This window comes from Vigna angularis, chromosome 3 (assembly GCF_016808095.1).
Source record: "Vigna angularis cultivar LongXiaoDou No.4 chromosome 3, ASM1680809v1, whole genome shotgun sequence".
Taxonomy (NCBI): Eukaryota; Viridiplantae; Streptophyta; class Magnoliopsida; order Fabales; family Fabaceae; genus Vigna; species Vigna angularis.
The window spans coordinates 3,095,097-3,114,731 of NC_068972.1; the positions used below are offsets into that span (position 1 = coordinate 3,095,097).

At 34.5% G+C, this 19,635-nt stretch overlaps 3 protein-coding genes across 4 annotated transcripts; 1 reads left to right on the plus strand and 2 right to left on the minus strand.

Annotated features, from left to right (window-relative positions):
• Positions 1 to 342: 342 nt before the first annotated feature.
• Positions 343 to 4,623, plus strand: LOC108322030 (sec-independent protein translocase protein TATC, chloroplastic). Of its 2 annotated transcripts, none has more exons than XM_017553976.2 (4): positions 343 to 707; positions 1,376 to 1,683; positions 3,567 to 3,857; positions 4,236 to 4,623. In XM_017553976.2, the coding sequence occupies exons 1-4, from the start codon at positions 464 to 466 to the stop codon at positions 4,443 to 4,445; spliced, it is 1,053 nt and encodes a 350-aa protein (XP_017409465.1). In that variant the 5' UTR covers positions 343 to 463; the 3' UTR covers positions 4,446 to 4,623. The 2 variants fall into 2 exon arrangements, with proteins under 2 accessions (XP_017409465.1, XP_017409464.1); XM_017553975.2 differs by having other exon boundaries at positions 351 to 707; positions 1,367 to 1,683.
• A 319-nt stretch (positions 4,624 to 4,942) lies between these two features.
• Positions 4,943 to 7,658, minus strand: LOC108322038 (uncharacterized). Its single transcript, XM_017553983.2, has 4 exons — positions 7,381 to 7,658; positions 7,200 to 7,293; positions 6,654 to 6,863; positions 4,943 to 5,834 (listed from the first exon to the last, which is right to left on the minus strand). The coding sequence occupies exons 1-4, from the start codon at positions 7,462 to 7,464 to the stop codon at positions 5,116 to 5,118; spliced, it is 1,107 nt and encodes a 368-aa protein (XP_017409472.1). The 5' UTR covers positions 7,465 to 7,658; the 3' UTR covers positions 4,943 to 5,115.
• A 5,057-nt stretch (positions 7,659 to 12,715) lies between these two features.
• LOC108322049 (protein DETOXIFICATION 14) lies at positions 12,716 to 15,399 on the minus strand. Its single transcript, XM_017553999.2, has 7 exons — positions 15,047 to 15,399; positions 14,269 to 14,813; positions 14,082 to 14,168; positions 13,901 to 13,957; positions 13,551 to 13,789; positions 13,241 to 13,446; positions 12,716 to 12,964 (listed from the first exon to the last, which is right to left on the minus strand). Exons 1-7 carry the CDS (start codon positions 15,284 to 15,286, stop codon positions 12,902 to 12,904), a joined length of 1,437 nt encoding a protein of 478 aa, XP_017409488.1. The 5' UTR covers positions 15,287 to 15,399; the 3' UTR covers positions 12,716 to 12,901.
• Positions 15,400 to 19,635: the final 4,236 nt, after the last annotated feature.

The window sequence follows — 19,635 nt, forward strand, 5'->3', positions numbered from 1 at the left end:
ATCAATTCATATTTAAATTTGTATTAATTATACTAAAGTTATTTTTATTCTATTATAATTTTAAAAATTTATATTTTCCCATTCATTAAAGATGTTTATCACGAAACAGTTGTGTTAAAGTTTTATTTTCTCGCATAATATGATATCTTTAGGAGCAAGCAAAAATCCACGAAAAATTGCAAGGTATCAAAATAGAAATTTCTGTTACCAATATTTTCCGACAGACATGAATCCAGAAATTGTGTTCTGCAAATTTATTTCATCAATTAATTTGTGTTTATAAAAAACTGAAACAGTAATTTAAAGAAAATATCTAACGATAATTTAATTTTCGAAAATTAATTTTAGCAGTTTTTCTTTTGTGTGCAGAAGTGCGTGCGAGTTAAAATATCAGGCGGCGAGGCCACACAACGTTAGCGAGCAAGCCAGAATCAAAGCAAATCGTATCCAACAAAATCAAAAGATGTTACGTCTCACCATGGGATTGGTAACCACCACTGTTCCCGCGAACGTCGTTCCTCAATTCGGGTCAGTCCGAACATCTATTCGGGTCGGAAACCCATCCGGGTTGAACTTCCCTCACTCACTGTCACAGAAGAGGAATAGGAGCTATGTTTGCTTGGCTGTGGATGACGACCTCAGACAGGAGCAGCAGGACTCGAGTACAACCGGTATTGGGTTGGGCTCCGCCCTTGAAGAAAGGCCCGGTAAGTATCACTGATATCCTTTTCATCGAATTCAGTTATTTCAATTTAATGTTATGGTTATATTATTCCTTAAAAGTTTTTATAAAAATTTAACTCTGCTGACTTCAATTCGTACTGTTATTTTCCTTCTTATTTGTGGCATATATTAACCTTGTTCATCAACCTGCGTATTGTTATATAAGTTCATGGTGATTGATCTGGACGACATACAAAAATGTGGGATGCCTTAGTTGTATTAAGGTCGTTTTGAATAAACTTATCCACAAACTTATATTAGAAGAATGTTAGAAAAAAAATCAATCTTATAAGAAATAAAGTTAATTTGGACAAATACAGAGTTACAGATTTAATTTTTTCTTATGAAAGAAACTTATTTCATTTATCCTAGTTATGGAGAATTTTATACAAACATGACCTATGTCTAATATTGTGTAAGGATGCTACGAGGATAATTTCCAACAATGATTAGTGTATATCGTTTTTTGTTCATATTATACTATTTAGCTGAACTTATCCTAGAGTGGTTTCTTGAGAACAATGTTAATACCGGTATATCTGAACTTGTGCTAATTTTTTCCCAAGTTAATTAATGATTATGGTGATATGATTTCTCAAGTGTAGTAGATATGGTCAAGATTCTAAGATCATTCTTATGTCAGGAAACACAGATCTTTTTGAGAGTACATCAGAAGAAATGCAGGGAAATTTTGAACAAGATGGTGAACGAAGTGCTATCTATGATTTTCTTTATCCTAATAAAGATCTTCTTCCTGATGATAAAGAAATGAGTGTATTTGATCATCTTGAAGAGCTGCGGCAGAGAATCTTTGTATCAGTTTTAGCTGTTGGAGCTAGCATTTTGGGATGCTTTACATTTTCAAAAGAATTGATAATGATTCTTGAAGCTCCTGTTAAATCACAGGGTGTAAGATTTCTTCAGCTGGCTCCTGGTGAATTTTTCTTTACAACTTTAAAGGTAAGATATCTTACGTTACATAAATCTCCGAGATGGTTGTTGCTTTCTTCCATATCAAATGAGCTCCGATATTTTATTTCCTGGTAGACATTTCATTAAATTAAACAAGTGTTTTATGTTGTTGATCTTGCTTTATCAGGAATGTACAAAGCAGCCTTAGTTCTTATGTCTGCCTCATAACTAGTTGCCAAATAAGATTAATGGGCATACTATAATTGAAATATCTATATTCTCGTGCTAATTGTTTTAACTAAAATCTTAAACTAAATTCAATCCAAATAAACTGTGATTTAGAAGATCGAGAAGAATGGAAACAGTGTGTTCATTTATACTTCGTCACATCATTTGGTAAGATCTCATAGCCACATGGTGCATAGTATTCATGAATGAGTGTGATGAGCCGATAGCTCAACCCCTCAAGAAGCCCAAGCAGGTGATAATTTAACCGTACTGGGCTAAGGATTACTATGCCCTTTTTATGATGCAGTCCCTCTAAGAGATGACATGAAATGAAATATCCATTCTCTTTTATATTTCCTTTATCTTTTGTCTTGTAGGGTAACCCCTTTTCCATCTCCCGTGTTACTGGCCTTGCCAAATTAGTGGAAGAGTAACTTAAGGATGTCAAACCTAAACCCTTTAAATCCCAATACTCTACCTCACAACCACCTTACACCCAAAACTATCTCCTCAACTTCACAAAACTCTCTTCCTATCAAAAAGTTAAACACTGCTCGGATGCAAGAAAGAAGGGCCCAAGGCCTCTGCTACTATTGTAGTGAAAACTTTTACTAGATCACAAATGTGCTTCAAAAAATTTCCATCTCCTCATGATAGACGATGAGGGTCCCATTACCTCATACATATTTTAAAAAAAAGAAAAATCCAACCTAACCATGCTCAAACCCAAGGTGAGTTGGGTTGGCTCATGAGTTTAAACCCATTTTGACACCTCAACCAACTTTTCCACCCCAAGCATCACTTTTACCCATAATCACACACTCATCACTTTGTTGGGCCAACCACCATCTCCACCTTCCGCCACCATCTTCCACCAACTATCCTACCTTCTTTATTCTGGCTCCATTTCATCACTTCATTTCCTTATGTTTGCTATCGTTGTTGTCAAGCTCCGAAATTGTAAAAGAATAAAAAAGGAGATAAAAGATTATAACTCAACTTGTACGAGTTATGCATATATGAAAAACTATATTAATAGATAATATGGACAAGAAAAACAACTCATAATACCTTGGTAGAAACTAGTTTGCCCAACAATTTGTTCATTGCAGGGATGGGCATCTCTTTAACGTGACTACGTTCAAAGTGCTATAGTCTGCATGAAAACACTGTGAACCATCTTTCTTTATCACAAGAAGGTTGCACCTTAAGATCAGGGTAATGATGGGTTGATAGTCCGACCCCTCGAGAAGCCAAGTGAGTGATAATTAAACCCTATTGGACAGGATTACAATGGGCTGAAGTAAGTGTTGAAGCAAATTCAATAGTTGGTATAGAATCTTCGAATTTGCTTGTAAGATCTCATAGGCACGTCATATTCGTGACTGAATGGACAAAACTACTTTGTGTATTACCACTTAGAATTTGAATTAGGATCTACTTCAACTCCTCAACACTTATAATGTGAAGACTGTCGAAACTTACTAGAACTAGTCTATTATCTGTACTAGGTTTAGTAGTCTATTATCTCATTAGAACCAGTCAAAATCTTGTTATCTTTATGCAGTGTTGTGTTATGTTGTGCATTTAACCTGTTTTTTCATACCCATATAAGTTGGGATCAAACCCTGAATAAAGAGATAAAATAAAAGAAGGCAGGAGCTACCTTGATAGTATTAATTTTTTGTCACTCTGAACTGCAGGTGTCTGGGTACTGTGGCCTTCTTTTGGGAAGCCCCGTCATCCTCTATGAAATCATAGCCTTTATACTTCCAGGACTTACAAAAGCCGAAAGAAGATTTTTAGGGCCAATTGTTTTAGGCTCATCAGTTCTTTTCTATGCTGGAATAACTTTCTCCTACTTAGTTCTGACACCTGCCGCTTTAAATTTCTTTGTTAACTACGCTGAAGGCGCTGTTGAATCAATTTGGTCCATTGATCAGTACTTTGAATTTGTTCTTGTGCTTATGTTCAGTACAGGCTTATCTTTCCAGGTAATTTTTTTCTTCCTGGTTTCTCTTTCTTTTTTGATACACTAGCTATAACACCAACTCTTGACAGTGGTTATTGTTATGATTACATTTTTAAAATTGTCATGCATGGGTCTATTTGGAATTATGAACAAGTGGACATTCCAACAACATGATTCTGTTATGTAGTCGAAAGAAAGGCATGCTATGGTTACTAAAATGAAAAATGCTCATAAGATAGTTTTTGCTTGGACTCCATTTGTAATCAATCACTCCTTTGGATTTTAGTTTTGCATAAAATAGTTGTGCCTTTAACCAGTGCTTAATGAAGCAAGAACTTTTGAAGACATATGTACCTCCAAACTTTATTAGTTATGGAATCTAAAGGAATTCATATTGCAGGTACCTGTCATACAATTTCTACTGGGACAACTTGGACTGGTATCCGGAGACCAGATGCTATCAATTTGGAGGTATGTTGTGGTTGGTGCAGTAGTGGCAGCCGCTATAGTTACGCCATCTACCGATCCTCTCACTCAAGTTCTTCTAGCAGCACCTTTATTGGGTCTTTACCTTGGTGGGGCATGGATGGTCAAGCTGACTGGACGATGACCTCAGTCCCTTCTTAATTACGTGCCAGAATTTTCAGTCTGAGTAGATGTTAATGTACATTCACACAGCAATGTAGTGTATATTTTTACTCGTACCAGAGCATTACTTTTCCTGGATTCCAATTGATTTAAACGTATAAGTCTGTCGGGTCATTTTTAAATGAAAAACTTGTTTTTTATTTTCAAATTACAAACAAAAGAAAAAAGTACAATACAAACTAAATATAGCTTTTCAAGTTGAATCTCCTCGCCCGTATGTTTAGAGCAATAAAGCTTAATTGTCCAAAGAACGTGCCTTTAAGAAGTCAAAGTTAGAAGCTATCCGTACATGAAGTTAAACATGACAAAATGTGATTTTGAAACGAATATGACGTAAATCCATACACGAGATACCATGAATTCCAGTTATTGAAATTATAACAGAATTGGAACTGAACCAGTTAGATTTCGATTAATACCGAAATTATAATTATTTTCAAATGCAGGAGATGGAGATAGTATTCAGCAATCTTATTGATATCTGAGGTCGACCAGTGGCTTAAGCACACTGATATATATATAATTGTCAATCCAAATGATCATTTTCAGAACTTCAAGAACGTCAAATTCATTGAACACATTCCCAACACCCAAATAATAACTAATTTAGTGCACCCTGGCTAATGTCAGAGCTACTTATCAGTTAATGTTATATTTTCCAGTCTGGCTGCTTCATCAGCAATACTAGGATTACTTAGTTCAGATGCAAGCTGTCTCAGTGAACTCCTCAAGCCATTGCATGGCTCCATAAACACATCTGATGAGCCTAAAAGTTCTTCTACCTCCACTTGCACAGTATCAATAATGCTGAGGATTTTCTCCGAACCTGCCTTTATGGCAGGAATCTCTTGCGGGGGATAAAGGCATGCCCCAATCTCATCAATCTGTCGACCAAGTTCCTGACACAATTGCAACAATTTCTCCAACGAATTTACAAAACTGCTGTTGTCACTTGGTTTTTCCACCTTAAGCAAGCCAATGATGGAGTGAATGAGTACTTTTACAAATGAAAGTGTATCAGAGACCACCTCAATTGCTCTTTCAGCCACTTTCATCTCTTCAGGCGACAAGTCGTTCCCTATATCATCTTCACTTGAATTACCATCATGGGGCTCTGACGCTGCTTCTAGACTACTCTCACCGGAAGTTTTGTCAACTTGATCATTGGATGAAGCAGGCTTCAATTCTTTCATCTCACGAAGAACATCCTTCACTGAAACAGCAACCTGCGTCATTCCTCGTCCAATTGCTGTAACATTTGTTGAAGGAGTCTTTTTAAGGGCAGAACATGCTTCCCATACAGGACCAACCAATTGTGGTACTGATAGTTTCTGGTCTTTAGAATGGGTCCCTGTTGGTGTCCATTAAAAGAGAAAAGTTGTCAACAATCAAAAGAGATTACAAAAGAACATGATAATTAGAGACTATTCATTAGAGCATGCTGCGTGCATTCCAAAACTAAAAGGATCCTTTATCAATGCGTATTAAACCAGAAGTATCCTGGGATTTTATTAAATCAAATTTTAATTTTAAACTAGATTTGATTAGATTATAAATTAAGTAACTGAAATGCATTCTCTAACACCATACCTGCGAAGGGAGAAAACTCCAAATCACAACAGAAAACCATACCTCATATATGGTCGGTCCCATACCTGATTTAATGAATCTCTCCCCCGACTTTTGTAGGATGGTATCGAATAAATTTTAATCAATAAAAGAGGGTATTAGGGAGATTGTGTTTCTAGCACAATTCATACATCAACTCCATAGCTACCAATCAACTAATGACAGGACTCTCAACATCACAGAAAGAAAAAACGGCATAAAAACCTTCTGTGATGAAAACATAGCGTGATAGGACGAACTTAAAAAACATCTCTACCACCAACTAGGTATCTTAGCTAGGGTCCATCTCTTTCACTATCACCTAAATCATGAAATGGAATCATCATCAGGTTGCGTGTTTTCTCCTGAACTCAAGCATTCTACATGTCTGGCAGAGTGTATAAAAGGCATGGTTTAGGAGAAGCATGTTCTCATTTATATTGCTCACATCTAGCTTTTAGATTCATTCGACAGTCCAGAATCACAGAGAAAAAAGTGTTATTATTACTAACCAGCACGTCACTAATCATCATAGAATAGCATAAATTAATAATCATCATACCATATAAAGAGATTGTTTCCTTCATCAACCTGAAGCTGGAATCAACAACTTGCTTCACGGATGCATGAACAGCAGAAGACAGAGTAGGCCCCGCACCAACTGTACTACCATGGGAAAGCAAAAGGAAACCTTGTAGAGTGTTGAAGTATGATGCCATATTTTCCTCAATTGCTTTGAATTCTGGCTGCTCCCCGGTCCAAAGCATTCCCACTGCAGAAAAGCAAGACATAATTAATAACACAATTGAAAAACTAAAAAGAAAATTTATGATATCCGAATAGTGCAATTCTCGATAAACAGAAGGCAAAAAAAAAAAACATTGAAAATCTTTCCCCTTTCATTAATTTAAGAATAGCAACAGTGTTCAACACAATTCAATTCATGCAATCCCTCTTACCGTGTTTAGAAAACCCTCGTGAATGATCACAACACTGAAAACTAAATAATGACGGGGAAAGATCTAATTTTGGGAGTGCTAGAGAGCAAGATTGAAAAAAGGCATTAGAAAGAAACAAAATTTAGTGAGTGAAACTAAGAATGGCTGACCTGTGGTTGCTTGTTTAGAAACTTGGTCACCCATCTTCATGACATCGTCCCAGGTAACTTTGGTCGCAAAAGACGGCGGTGTTTTATCCAAAACCTAGAAGGGGTGTGAAGAAAACTATATTTTGACGGATGGTGATAGATAGCAGAGTAGACAGAAACAGAGAAAGGAACGGTGTCTTACCTGGAGGGTTTCGTGGATAGTGGCGAGGTGGGAACCAAGTACTAGATTGAGATGTTCTTTCGCTTTCTTGGATCTTGCAGCCATCTTCTACCCTTGCACTCTCCACAACTGCGCGCAGCGTTTCAATCTCCAACCAAAGCTTTCTGACAAGTGACAATGGCGGTGACGGCGTTGGGAAACAGTGCACTCGCAATTGAAGCTCGGAATAATAGGGGTTTATGCCTGCGTGGTACTTCTTTACCAACAATAAAATTGAAACAAAAATGCATATATATTTTCATCTGAAAAGATTGTCATATAGATTATATTTATTTATAAGAACGAGTGTTTGTTTTTATATAACTAAAATTTAATATATTAAAATAGTATTGTAAACCGATTTGATTCATGGTTTAAAAATATTGAAATACAATTTAGATATATAAATTAAAATAGGTAAAATTGAAAAGAAAAAGTGACGAAAAAATAAATATATAGATAAAGAAAACTTTAAGATTGTTGAAATTAGATTTTTATTTGTTGATAAAATAATTTCTGAAATATTTTTTTTAAGAACAAAGGAGAAATATATATTTAAAATATTCAATTAAGAAAGTGCTAAATTACATCTTGGTTTTATTTGTTTAGAACTTTGTGTGAATAAACACTTGGAATTTTATTGTGGGTGTTGCTCCCTCCACCACCACCAATCGCTCTCTGCACCTCTCCATACCTTATTTGTCCTTCTATAAAACGGATGTCAACATCTGTTTCACCTTCAACGGATGTTGACATCCGTAACATCCATTTACATATTTCATTTTTTAGTTTATTATTTTTATTTAAAAAAAAAAACTTCAACGGATGTGGCCACATCCGTTAACGGATGTGCCACATCCGTTTAATAGATTTTTAAAAAGTTTTTTATTTATTATTTAAATAATAATATATAAATTAAAATAATTATTATTATTTTATTAAATAAAATAAAATTAATTTATAAATAATTAAATAATAATTTTTAAAAAATTAAATAATATTTATATATTAATTTAAAATATAAAAAATTAAAAAACTAAAAACAAAAAAACAAAAAAAGGCAACGGATGTGGCGACATCCGTTAACGGATGTGGCACATCCGTTTTAATATATTTATAACAAATTTTTAATTATTATTTAAATAATAATACATAAATTAAAATTAATAATAATTATTTTATTAAATAAAATATAATTAATTTATAAATAATTAAGTAATAATTTTAAAATAATTAAATTATATTTATATATTAATTTAAAACAAAAAAAGTAAAAAAACTAAACTAGAAAACAAAAAACACAACGGATGTCGCCGCATCCGTTAACGGATGTGGCACATTCGTTTTAATATATTTATAACATATTTTTTAATTATTATTTAAATAATAATACATAAATTAAAATTAATAATTATTATTTTATTAAATAAAATAAAATTAATTTATAAATAATTAAGTAATAATTTTAAAATAATTAAATAATATTTATATATTAATTTAAAACAAAAAATAAAAAAAAAAACTAAAAACTAAAAAAAGAAAAGGCAACGGATGTCGCCACATCCGTTAACGGATGTAGCACGTCTGTGGAAGAATTTTTTCTTCAACGGATGTTGACATCCGTTGAAGAAAATGGGTGGGGGTGTAGAATATTTTAAAATATAAAGGATAGTTTTGGAATTTTAAAAAAATGTGGTGGTACAGAGAGCAAAGTGGGGTGGTGTAGGGAGCAACTCTCTTTTATTGTACTTTATTTTATGAGAAAAGTTAATAATATGCCTTATTACTGATTGAAAATTATAAAATTAAGAAAAATATTTAATAAGAAGTGTAAAAGGGATATGCTTTTCGAATGTAAGAGGTGTATTTAGCAATAGGCCGAATCAAAAATAGAAGTCTGATGGGCTATTACTTCTTTAGTATATTCCTAGATCCTAAAATTCATTTGGGTATTTCTTCCTACACCTCTAAGAATTTCATTTGCACCTCCAAACTTTAAGATAATACCAATTTTACCCTTAATTAAAAATGCATTTAATTTTATAAAAAATCGAGAAGAATCTGGTCAAAGATTTTTAAACAATTTCAATTCAGCTTTAGGATTTCTCTCTCTCTATCTCTTTCACTCTTGGATTTCGTTGCTTGTTTTCTTCTCTCAAGCACTCACACTTCCTCTTCATCCACACAAGCTTTCTCTTTTTCTGAATTTCATCTCTCCTTCTTATTTTCTCTTTTTCGCAAACACACATACATAATTTCTTTTTCAATGAAATATGATGAATTTATAATTATATAAAAATTTGAATTAATTAAATTTAATTTCAAATAAATATTTTTGTTTATAATTATGTAATAATTAGTTAAAATTTGTATAATCTTTTAGAAATTTGAGTTTTTTTTTTGTAATAATATATTATTTAATTTTATAATATATACAACATTTTTAACAAAATAAAAAACTAATATAATAAATTAAACATTTATAATTAAATTATAAAATCATAAACTAATACAATAAATTATACATTTATAAATAATTTAATAAACTTAAAAATAATTTAAATAATTATAAATATGCAATTTTTATATTAACAAAATTAAATAATTATAACAAACACTTATTTCAATAATTAACTATTTACTATATATATATATATATACACACACACACACTATTATAAATACTAAAAATAATTAAATATCTTAATATATGTATATAGATATATAAAATTTTAGATAACTTTATGTTATATATTAAAATATCGCTTCTTATCTACATTTATATGTCAAGAAACAAATTTTTTGCGGTCCATCAACAAAATAGAGAGTTTTCAGAACTATATATATATTAAAAAATCCTGTAAAAATGTAAATCGGATATGGATATACGAAAGTAATAATATTCGAAATCCGATTCTTTCTTTATGTCGATTTTTAGATTTTAATGTTTTTGAATATATACTTCTCGTCGAACTTAGATATCTGATGTCTTCTCTATCGTATATCCAAAATTAATAATATAAATTCATGCACCAAAGCAAAGTTTTAAAAAAACTCCAACGATAATGCGAAGCACAACAGAATGCTACCACCTGCTGCCTCCTGCCTCCAACCTCCACGTCCAAACTATCTCCAACACTTCCAAGCTAAAAACTCTCTCAAAACTCAACAAAGGAGGAAAAGAATAAATGAAATTGGGTGCAAACACTCAAAGAGGTAAAATGGGGTGCAGAACACTCAGAGGTGAAATGGGGTGGAGGTATTTGAAACTATATATTTAAATTTGGCAAAGGTTTTGTGCCTAATTAAGAAGAGTGAAAGTACTTTTTTGGATTCATAGCACATTTTTTTTCCTTTAACATTTTTTCTTTGAGAGTTGCAGAAACTTGGAAAGGAGAGGGGAAGAGTATTACCATCGTTGATTAAAGACAGAGAAGAAAAGAACTTGAATGAAAAAAAAAATTTCAATTTTGACCCTACAATTTAATTAATATATATATATATATATATATATATATATATATATATTAATTTTAATTAATGTCAGATTTGAATTAATCTTTCATGTGACACGCAGTAAACGCTCTTAATAACAGAGAATGAAAAGGGTTAAATATGTTTTTGGTCCCTAAACTATTGGTCATTTCTGGTTTTCGTTCCTCTTTCAAAGTAAGGTACACTTTAGTCCTCATACTTCTCGAAACTTTGGTTTTAGTCCTCCAAAACTAACACCGTGAAAAATATGCTGACGTGGCTAACGGTTGACTGACACAGTTCTTTTTTTTTCCAGAGTTTATCAGCTTTTCTTCCTTTCTCTCTCCCTCGTCTCTTCCTTCAATTTCAAAACACAAAGATCAGGATGGTTTTCCGTTTCAACTTCCTCCAAAGCCCCTCCACAGGTGCAGGACCCACAATACTTCTTTCGCATTTTCTGCAATGCGAGGCTTCACCAGAATCACTACGAGTGCGAGCTTGCATTGGTTTCCGCACTCAAATGCTTTTCCTCCTCTGTTCAGGGCCGCCAATTCCATTCTCTGGCATTAAAACTCGGACTCCACTCAAATACTTTCATTCAAAACAGTTTGATCAACATGTACGCAAAACGCGGTTCCATTAATGATGCCCAAATTCTGTTTGAGTTTTGTCCCACGTTGGATCCTGTCTCCTGTAACATTATGGTTCGTGGGTATGTCAAAGCTGGTCAATTGGACAATGCCCGCAAACTGTTTGACAGAATGCCTGACAAAGGTTGTGTCTCCTACACTACCATGATAATGGGTCTTGTTCAAAATGTCTGCTTTCGGGAAGCTCTTGTGGTTTTCAAGGACTCGTCTGTGAGTCTCCATGGTACCGAAGATGAGTTGGATACTGGTTGTGGTGCCCATGACGTGGATGTTTTGGGTGCTGAGTCCGTTGCCCACGCCGCTGATGCTAATTCCGATAGCGAAGACAACGCCGACGAGAGAAAAGCTTGACCGGAAGATTTTATTGTTTTGTGTTTTGAAATTGAAGGAAGAGACGAGGGAGAGAGAAAGGAAGAAAAGCTGATAAACTCTGAAAAAAAAAAGAACTGTGTCAGTCAACCGTTAGCCACGTCAGCATATTTTTCACGGTGTTAGTTTTGGAGGACTAAAACCAAAGTTTCGAGAAGTATGAGGACTAAAGTGTACCTTACTTTGGAAGAGGGACGAAAACCAGAAATGACCAATAGTTTAGGGACTAAAAACATATTTAACCCGAATGTGAAAAATTACAGTTTTTTGAAGGACAATTATCAAAGTGTATCAAAACTTGAGAGAGAAACTAAAAATAAAAAATTTGATAGTTAAGGACTAAAAACATATTTAACCCTAAAAGAAAATAAAAATATATTTAATTACCCTATTTATATAAATAATAAGTATATCATTTATTGTGTATACATAACTTTATCATCTCAATTTAAAATAACCTTTATAACCTTAATTCTAATTAATGTTGTCCATTTTTATTGGTAAACTAGCATGGTTGGCGTTTATTCCTAACTATGTAAAAAAAGAAAGATAATTAAATCAATTAAGGATGTAATTTAATAAAGTAATTAAATATTTATAATATACTGTAGAGAGATATTTTATCTCTAATAACAAAAATAATATAATGTTTTATATTTTTAAGAACTAATAATTAAAATATATTTAAATAATACGTAATATTAAAAAACTATATCAGTGATTTTAAACTAATATAAAGTAATAAAAATAATAGGCGTACCATAATAACGAATTCAATTAGTATTTACACTCAGCATAGAAAAAATGTTAAAGGAAAAAAAATGTGCTATGAATCCAAAAAAGTACTTTCACTCTTCGTAATTAGGTACAAAACCTTTGCCAAAATTGGGTTAGAAAAAGGTCACAAAATATTGTTACACTTGTCACGTTGTGAAAATATTTTTCCCTACTCAAATTTGATCTTTTCCGCAACCAAACATGCTCAGCTTTAAGATATCTCATCCATTTGCTTAAACCAACGCATCTTCTACTGAAAAACTTCCCTGAAATACGCTTTCCCTTGCTTTAATTGCCTGCAATCACAGAGATTTCATAAATAAGTACAATTTAGGTTAGTGGCACATGTGTGCTCTAAAAGCCAAAGTTACCAATACATGTCTAATCTGAATCTCAATAAGATTTCATGGGTTAAGATAATACTTTTCTTTGAATATGAGAGATAAATTTCTTTGTTTTAAACTTCATATTCAGAAAGTTCGGTTTGCTATTTGAGAATGCATAACATTGTGAACTTGTGCTTTGGGATTGTGTCAAGTGCAGAGTCACAAGATTTGGAAGTGGAGGCAAACCTGTTCTTCCCAGTTTGTACATGTTGTTATGAGAGATAACATAACTGTTTGACAGAATGCGCCAGTGATTATTCCTATCCACAACCCTTTTCCTCCTAATTTTAACCAGAAGCCCAATATAGCAGCAGTTGGAATTCCAAAAACATAATAGGCTCCAAGGTTTACATATGCTCCTAAGTGCTGCCATCCACATCCTCTAGCAATACCTGCAATGGACAAGTATTAAAGAATTAGATTTTATGGCACAACTCAGATTCCATTGTACAAGAAGAGTGATGTGTATTGAAAAGTAGTTCAAACAAGAGCCAACCTGATAGGGTAGCGTGCAAGGAATCCAGTATAATAGAAAGACTCAAGAGAGGAGCTATATTTGTGACATAATCTGCCACGTCCTGTTCATTGCTAAATACATAACCCAAAATCTGCCTGCAAGAAAAAATGATTGAGCTCACCAGAATGGCCTCGGAAGTTGCAAGAGCCATAGCAGCATAAACACATACTCGTGCTGATTGTGGACTTCCAGCTCCTAATGCATTTGAAATTCTAGTGCTGAATAACAACCCAAAAGAGAAACCAATCAGAAAGAGAGAAAAAAAAATCCTTACTATAGAATTATTATTCAAGAATGTGAATATACACAGATTATTGTGAATAAAAAACCTTGCAGCTGAGCCAATTGATTCTGGGATAGTGTAGATTGCTGTGGTGATGTTTAAACTGGTCAGAAAAGAGTTAACAACAAATCAGCATCACTTTAATGGATCAAATTCAAGTAGCAATTTTGCAGATTTTAAAACACACAAAACCATCCATGTCTGGAGGACTAAGACTAGTTGCATACCATATGGATAAGACTGAAGTTTCTAGTTCTGGATTTGGTAGAAGACCAGAAAGCAAGATTACTAGCTCAAACGACCACCATTCAAGGCTGCAAGGATCAGATATGTATGAAACAAACCAAGGGTGAAAGTTTAAGGTATAATAAAAACACAGCATAAAAAGATGAAATAGAAGAGGAAGAACCTCACCATATCATTCCAGCCGAAGGAATGGCATAGCGGATGAATTCTCCAATCCCATGGAATAGTTCCATTGAAATTGGGACTCGAGTCTTTTCACATTGAGTAGAGAATTTCATATACAATCCAAGTAAAATCACATTCAGCCAGTATGAAGTGCTGATAGAAAGTGCTGCTCCTAAGTTACCGAGTCCAGATTTAAAAACCATTAACCAACTGAAAGCGACATGGAAGAAAAGTGTAATGGAGGAACTTATGAAAAGGGGACTGATCAGGCTTTGCATCAAAAAGAATCGAACCAAAGTCTGAAGTGCTGCATAAGCAAAGAGAGCAGGGATCATGCACAAAGCAAATTTTCCAGCTTCTTGTGAAATCAAAGGGTCTTGGCCAAGTATAATGAGCAGCTTCCCCAAGTACACCCACAAAAGACTCAGAGGAAGACAAGATAAAGTAAGCGAGACAATTGCAGTGTAAATTTGAACACCAAATTTTCTGTATTGCTGTGCTCCATATGCTTGTCCACATTGAGTTTCCAGTGCACATGACATTCCAAACTGTTTGTACAAAAATGCAATTAATTCTCATATCTCACACACAATTCACAACAACTACCAAGTATCCTGACATGCATCCGTTTCAATACCCCATGAGAGTTAAAAAAACAACAGCACTCAGAACATAAAACAAAAAATAAAAAAGTTAACTTTTTTTTAAAAATAAATTCCCCTCCTTTGATAAAAGACTGTTTCATATTAATACGGTGTGATAAAGGAAAAATAAGACTTACGATGACACTGAAGCCAGATACAGCACAGATAGAGATGGCAATGGCTGTGCTGGAGAGAGCAAGCTTACCCAAGTGACCAACCATCATCAATGATATCATTTGTAGAAAATACTGTGACAAAGTCACGGTAACCATAGGACCTGCCAAATAACCGACCCTTTTCACCTCTTCACCAAACACATTCCATCTTATTATGCCTGAATCGCTCTCTCTCTCCTTCTCCAACAGACCCTTTTCCATACCCTTCCAAGTTGTCACCTTGTTGCGACGTTTTACGTGAAAATGTCACTCGTGCAATCGAAGGTTGATGTCTGGTAAAATAAGCTAGCTATTGATTTAGGGTACAAACAGAGATTTGTTATGCGTAAACAGTTTTATAAACCTTCAAAAGTTATCGGCCTTATATTTTATTTTATTTATCTAGACTCTATTATTTTATGTGGCACGTGCTGTCATATTTTATCTCCTCGTGGTGCAACATTATTTTTTAATTTTCTATATATTTTAAAACAATATATTTATACTGTAATTTTATTTTAATTAATTTTTATTTGTATTTTAAATTATGTAGAACTTAGAACATAAATTTCTTATGCCACTCAAAATCTTATTTATAGTTTAGAGTATTAAATTTGTACAGGATGAGCATATTTTAAGATAAATATCTTATAAAACCTAAGTCATAGGTTTATTGTTATAATTATAAGTACTGTGTTGAAGATGTACTGACACGTTGGTATGTTATTTTGTTAACAAATTACGGCAGTAAAATAGATTTGATTAAATTATTTTAATTCTTTATACATAATTACTTTAATATTTTTTTAAACTTCATCAAATACAATTCAATTTAAAATGAATATTACTTTTATTTTAAAATAAAATATTAAATTCGAGATAAAAATTATATTTCGCACAATATTTACACACTATATTTATCATAAAAAAAAATAGGGTTAAATATGTTTTTAGTCCCTGCGATTTTGGTTTTAGTCCATACTCAGAACTTTGATGGTTTTTAGTCCTTATTGTTTTGAAACTCTGAGTAATAGTCCTTAAAATTGGACGGTGTTAAGTTTCAGAGGATGTGGCAAACGGCGTTGCCACGTGATCATTGATTTGCTCTATTCTCTGTCTGCCACGTTCGATGTTTAAGTATTTGAACTGAGATTAAGTTGATTAATTAAGTTGTTCTAGGGTTCACAATTTGTGAAATTAAATTTTTGAATTGGGGGATTTAATTGTGCCAAACCTCGACAAGCTGGACATGCTGGACCGCCATTTTCGTCGTTTACATGTGTCTTCTATGGTACGCCAGCACTCACCACCCCGATCCCCACCTACCGGCCAAGCACGTCTCTGACGCCGGCCTCTCCCCCTCACAGCTCCAAAAGCTTCCCTCCATCACCGGAAAAGACCTTCTCATGGGCTCCGAATGCGTCGTCTGCCTCGACGACATCGCCACCGACCAACCCGCTCGACTCGTTCCCGGTTGCAACCACGCCTTCCCTGTGGAATGCGCTGACCCCGCCGTCCCAAACTCCGCTGCTGGCAGAGCGCTTTACTCTGACCCCATCAGATTCCGGCAACAAGGGTCCCCTTCTCCGGCGAGCTTCTCCACTTTCTTCTCCTTTTCTGTCACCAACCTCAATCCATCCTCCATCGGCGGTGGCCTCACCTTCGTCATCTCGCCGGACTCCACCGCTGTCGGCGATTCCACCGCTGTGTGGGTCTCGTACTCGACTGTGAGGCCGAAAGATCCGATTTTGAAGGTGGATCTCGATGTCGGTATGTATCTTAATGATTTCATGTATGTGGGGTTTTCATGGAACGGTACTATGGGGGCTGTTGCTGGGGTTATGACTGTTGCTGGGGTTGTGACTGCTGGTGCTTTTCATCTTGCGCTCTTTGCTGGTGCATTCATTTGGGTGTATTCTAAGAAGGTGAAGCGAATGAAGAAATTTGATCAATCTATTGAGTCGGAGATTATTAGAATGCTAAAGGAGTTTAGCTAAAGGAGCTGAAATTTGCCACTAAGGGGTTCAGTGCTAATAGGGTCATTGGTCATGGTGCTTTTGGGACCCTGTACAAGGGTGTGCTGCCTGAGAGTGGTGACACTATTGCGGTGAAGAGGTGTAATCATAGTGGTCAAGGTAAGAGTGAGTTTTTGTCCGAGTTGTCTATAATTGGGAGTCTCAGGCATCCGAGTTTTTGTCCGAGTTGTCTATAATTGGGAGTCTCAAGCATCCGAGTTTTTGTCCGAGTTGTCTATGATTGCAAGATTATGATGCAGAAGCCTTACAGAGAAGAAATTACGAGTGAAGCCGAGAGAAAACGACGCGCCGCTGCCAACTCCAACCTTCAGAACGTAATTAACAGACTTAATCTCAGTTCAAATACTTAAACATCCAACGTGGCAGACAGAGAATAAAGTAAATCAGTGATCACGTGGCAACGCCGTTTGCCACATCCACTGAAACTTAATGTAACATCCCAATTATTATAGCATCAAACTATAATAGAGTTCTTACATCATTGATACAATAGAACAATTGATAGAAGGAGGAATAAGAGTTTTCCTCATTATTATACAAACCCTCACTGTTAATTCAAACTAATTACACTCCACACCTTAAAACAGAAATAAAAACATAGGTTTCAATATTAAAACTATTCTTCAGTCGATCCTCCATCTAAGGCTTGCTCCATCGGCATATCACCGACTTCTGCTCCCATCCACCGGATGATCATCGCCAATCAAAATACATAACACAAAATAACAACCAAACAACAGACAAAGCAAGGGTGAGCTAATGCAGTACAAAACATCATGGTAAATTAAATTAATAACCAAACTTCCATCTTATAAGTTAAATTACTCAATAATATAATAAACATAGCATTATCATTCGTAAACTCCATTCATTCGGACAATCGTATGAATATTGAACTCTTAGCTAGTTCTACACTTGCAGTGGTACTTTTACTCAACTACATCCTATCCTACTCTGTCCCCAAACTGGATCTTCGGACATGGATGTACTTATTCGCTAGCTCAATTATTCTATCCTACTCTGTCCTCCAAACTGGATCTTCGGATATGAATATCACCACTGAAGCTACATCCTTCCTACTCTGTCCACTCACACTGTGGATCTTCGGTAAGGATTTTCCACTCTCCACCACATAGCTTTCTCTCTAAGTGAGATCGAGACTATTGAGAGCATAAGAATGAACCCCTAAGTCGGAGTTCCTATATTCATACGTACAGTACTTGACACAAAATCAATAAGGAGTTCCTCCTTGGAACTCTATTATAAAATTTCCATTCATAAATACACATGTCAACATATTATCATCTTTAGTCATATCTCAAAATAATTCTCACATACTCAGACATTTCACAACCTCACAGAAACATCACTTATTAACACATAACTCTTTATGGTCTATTAATTCGAACCCTTAAGTAGTTCAAACAGCTTAGATACCTTCACTAATAGCTCCAGAAGGGTCAAAAACCCCCATATCGACCTAAAGAACGTCCAAAACGGACATCCAGAACTCCCAAAACGTAAAAAACATCAAAACACTAAATTTGTTACTCATAACTCGCTCCAGCGAGTTAACTCATTCACTCAAGCGAATTTACTATTCCAAAATTACGAAAATTCACTTTCCGGACTATAACGACTATTCCTTTCATCATACAGATTTTCTAGACATCCAAAAACTTATCTCCCATCAACAACCCATATTCATCCAAATCTTATAAACATCTAAACTAAACATATAATTAAAAAGACAGCGGATAATTAGTACAATCCAAAATTTCCGATCAAAACCTAGTCTCCTTTTAAATCCATAAACAGATTCAAAATCTTCGATCTATACGTATACCTAAAAACTTCCACCGATTCAAAATACTTAATACGAACACGATCTCTTCAAAACCATCAAAACAGAAGCATATCCCAATTCCAAACCGTACATCAATTCAAAAGATACAACAGAAGTAGAATTTCATTCTAAAATCATAAAGAGAATCAAAATCCTAAACATATACCAAATTTAAAATCATACAGAAACAAAAAGACTCAAGGTTAGCTCCCCTTACGGTTTTCTCCTAAGCTTGCTTTCAAACGGTTCCCCGACGTTCCTCTGCCTTAGAATTCCTTCTCGTGGCTCCAAACTTAGCTCTAAAACTTCTCTGATCCAATGCTTTTAGGTAACAATTCTCAGATTCAACTTAGGAATTCTCTCAACCCCAAAACCCTCTTAAATAACCAGAAAAACGTGTTTAAATAGTAAAACGCGTTTACTGAGTCAAAACGCGTCCAAAACGCGTACAGCGAGTGAGTTTGATTTTGACAACTTTGTCAGTCCGGTTGAACCCCTTCCCGATGTCGGAATTATGCGTATAAGTACTCGAATCGAAGCTATTCGAGTCTACTTTCTAATGGAACAAGAATCAACTTAATATCTAATTTGTACAATTAATTATAATTAAAATACCAAACCATGTCAAAGTTGACAGCATTGAATTTTGCATATAAACTTTAACTTTTGTTACAACTTGATACATTTTT

Excerpts from the sequence above, each read along its gene's own strand:
- LOC108322030 (XM_017553975.2), top strand. The coding sequence starts at position 464 with ATGTTACGTCTCACCATGGGATTGGTAACCACCACTGTTCCCGCGAAC. Across the intron at positions 708-1,366 it reads CGCCCTTGAAGAAAGGCCCG|GAAACACAGATCTTTTTGAG; the intron begins GTAAGTATCACT and ends TTCTTATGTCAG. Across the intron at positions 3,858-4,235 it reads GTACAGGCTTATCTTTCCAG|GTACCTGTCATACAATTTCT; the intron begins GTAATTTTTTTC and ends TTCATATTGCAG.
- LOC108322038 (XM_017553983.2), bottom strand. The coding sequence starts at position 7,464 with ATGGCTGCAAGATCCAAGAAAGCGAAAGAACATCTCAATCTAGTACTT. Across the intron at positions 6,864-7,199 it reads TTCTAAACAAGCAACCACAG|TGGGAATGCTTTGGACCGGG; the intron begins GTCAGCCATTCT and ends GCTTTTCTGCAG. Across the intron at positions 5,835-6,653 it reads GGAAACAATCTCTTTATATG|GGACCCATTCTAAAGACCAG; the intron begins GTATGATGATTA and ends GGACACCAACAG.
- LOC108322049 (XM_017553999.2), bottom strand. The coding sequence starts at position 15,286 with ATGGAAAAGGGTCTGTTGGAGAAGGAGAGAGAGAGCGATTCAGGCATA. Across the intron at positions 14,169-14,268 it reads CCTTCGGCTGGAATGATATG|CCTTGAATGGTGGTCGTTTG; the intron begins GTGAGGTTCTTC and ends TGATCCTTGCAG. Across the intron at positions 13,958-14,081 it reads ACTTCAGTCTTATCCATATG|TTTAAACATCACCACAGCAA; the intron begins GTATGCAACTAG and ends TTTTCTGACCAG.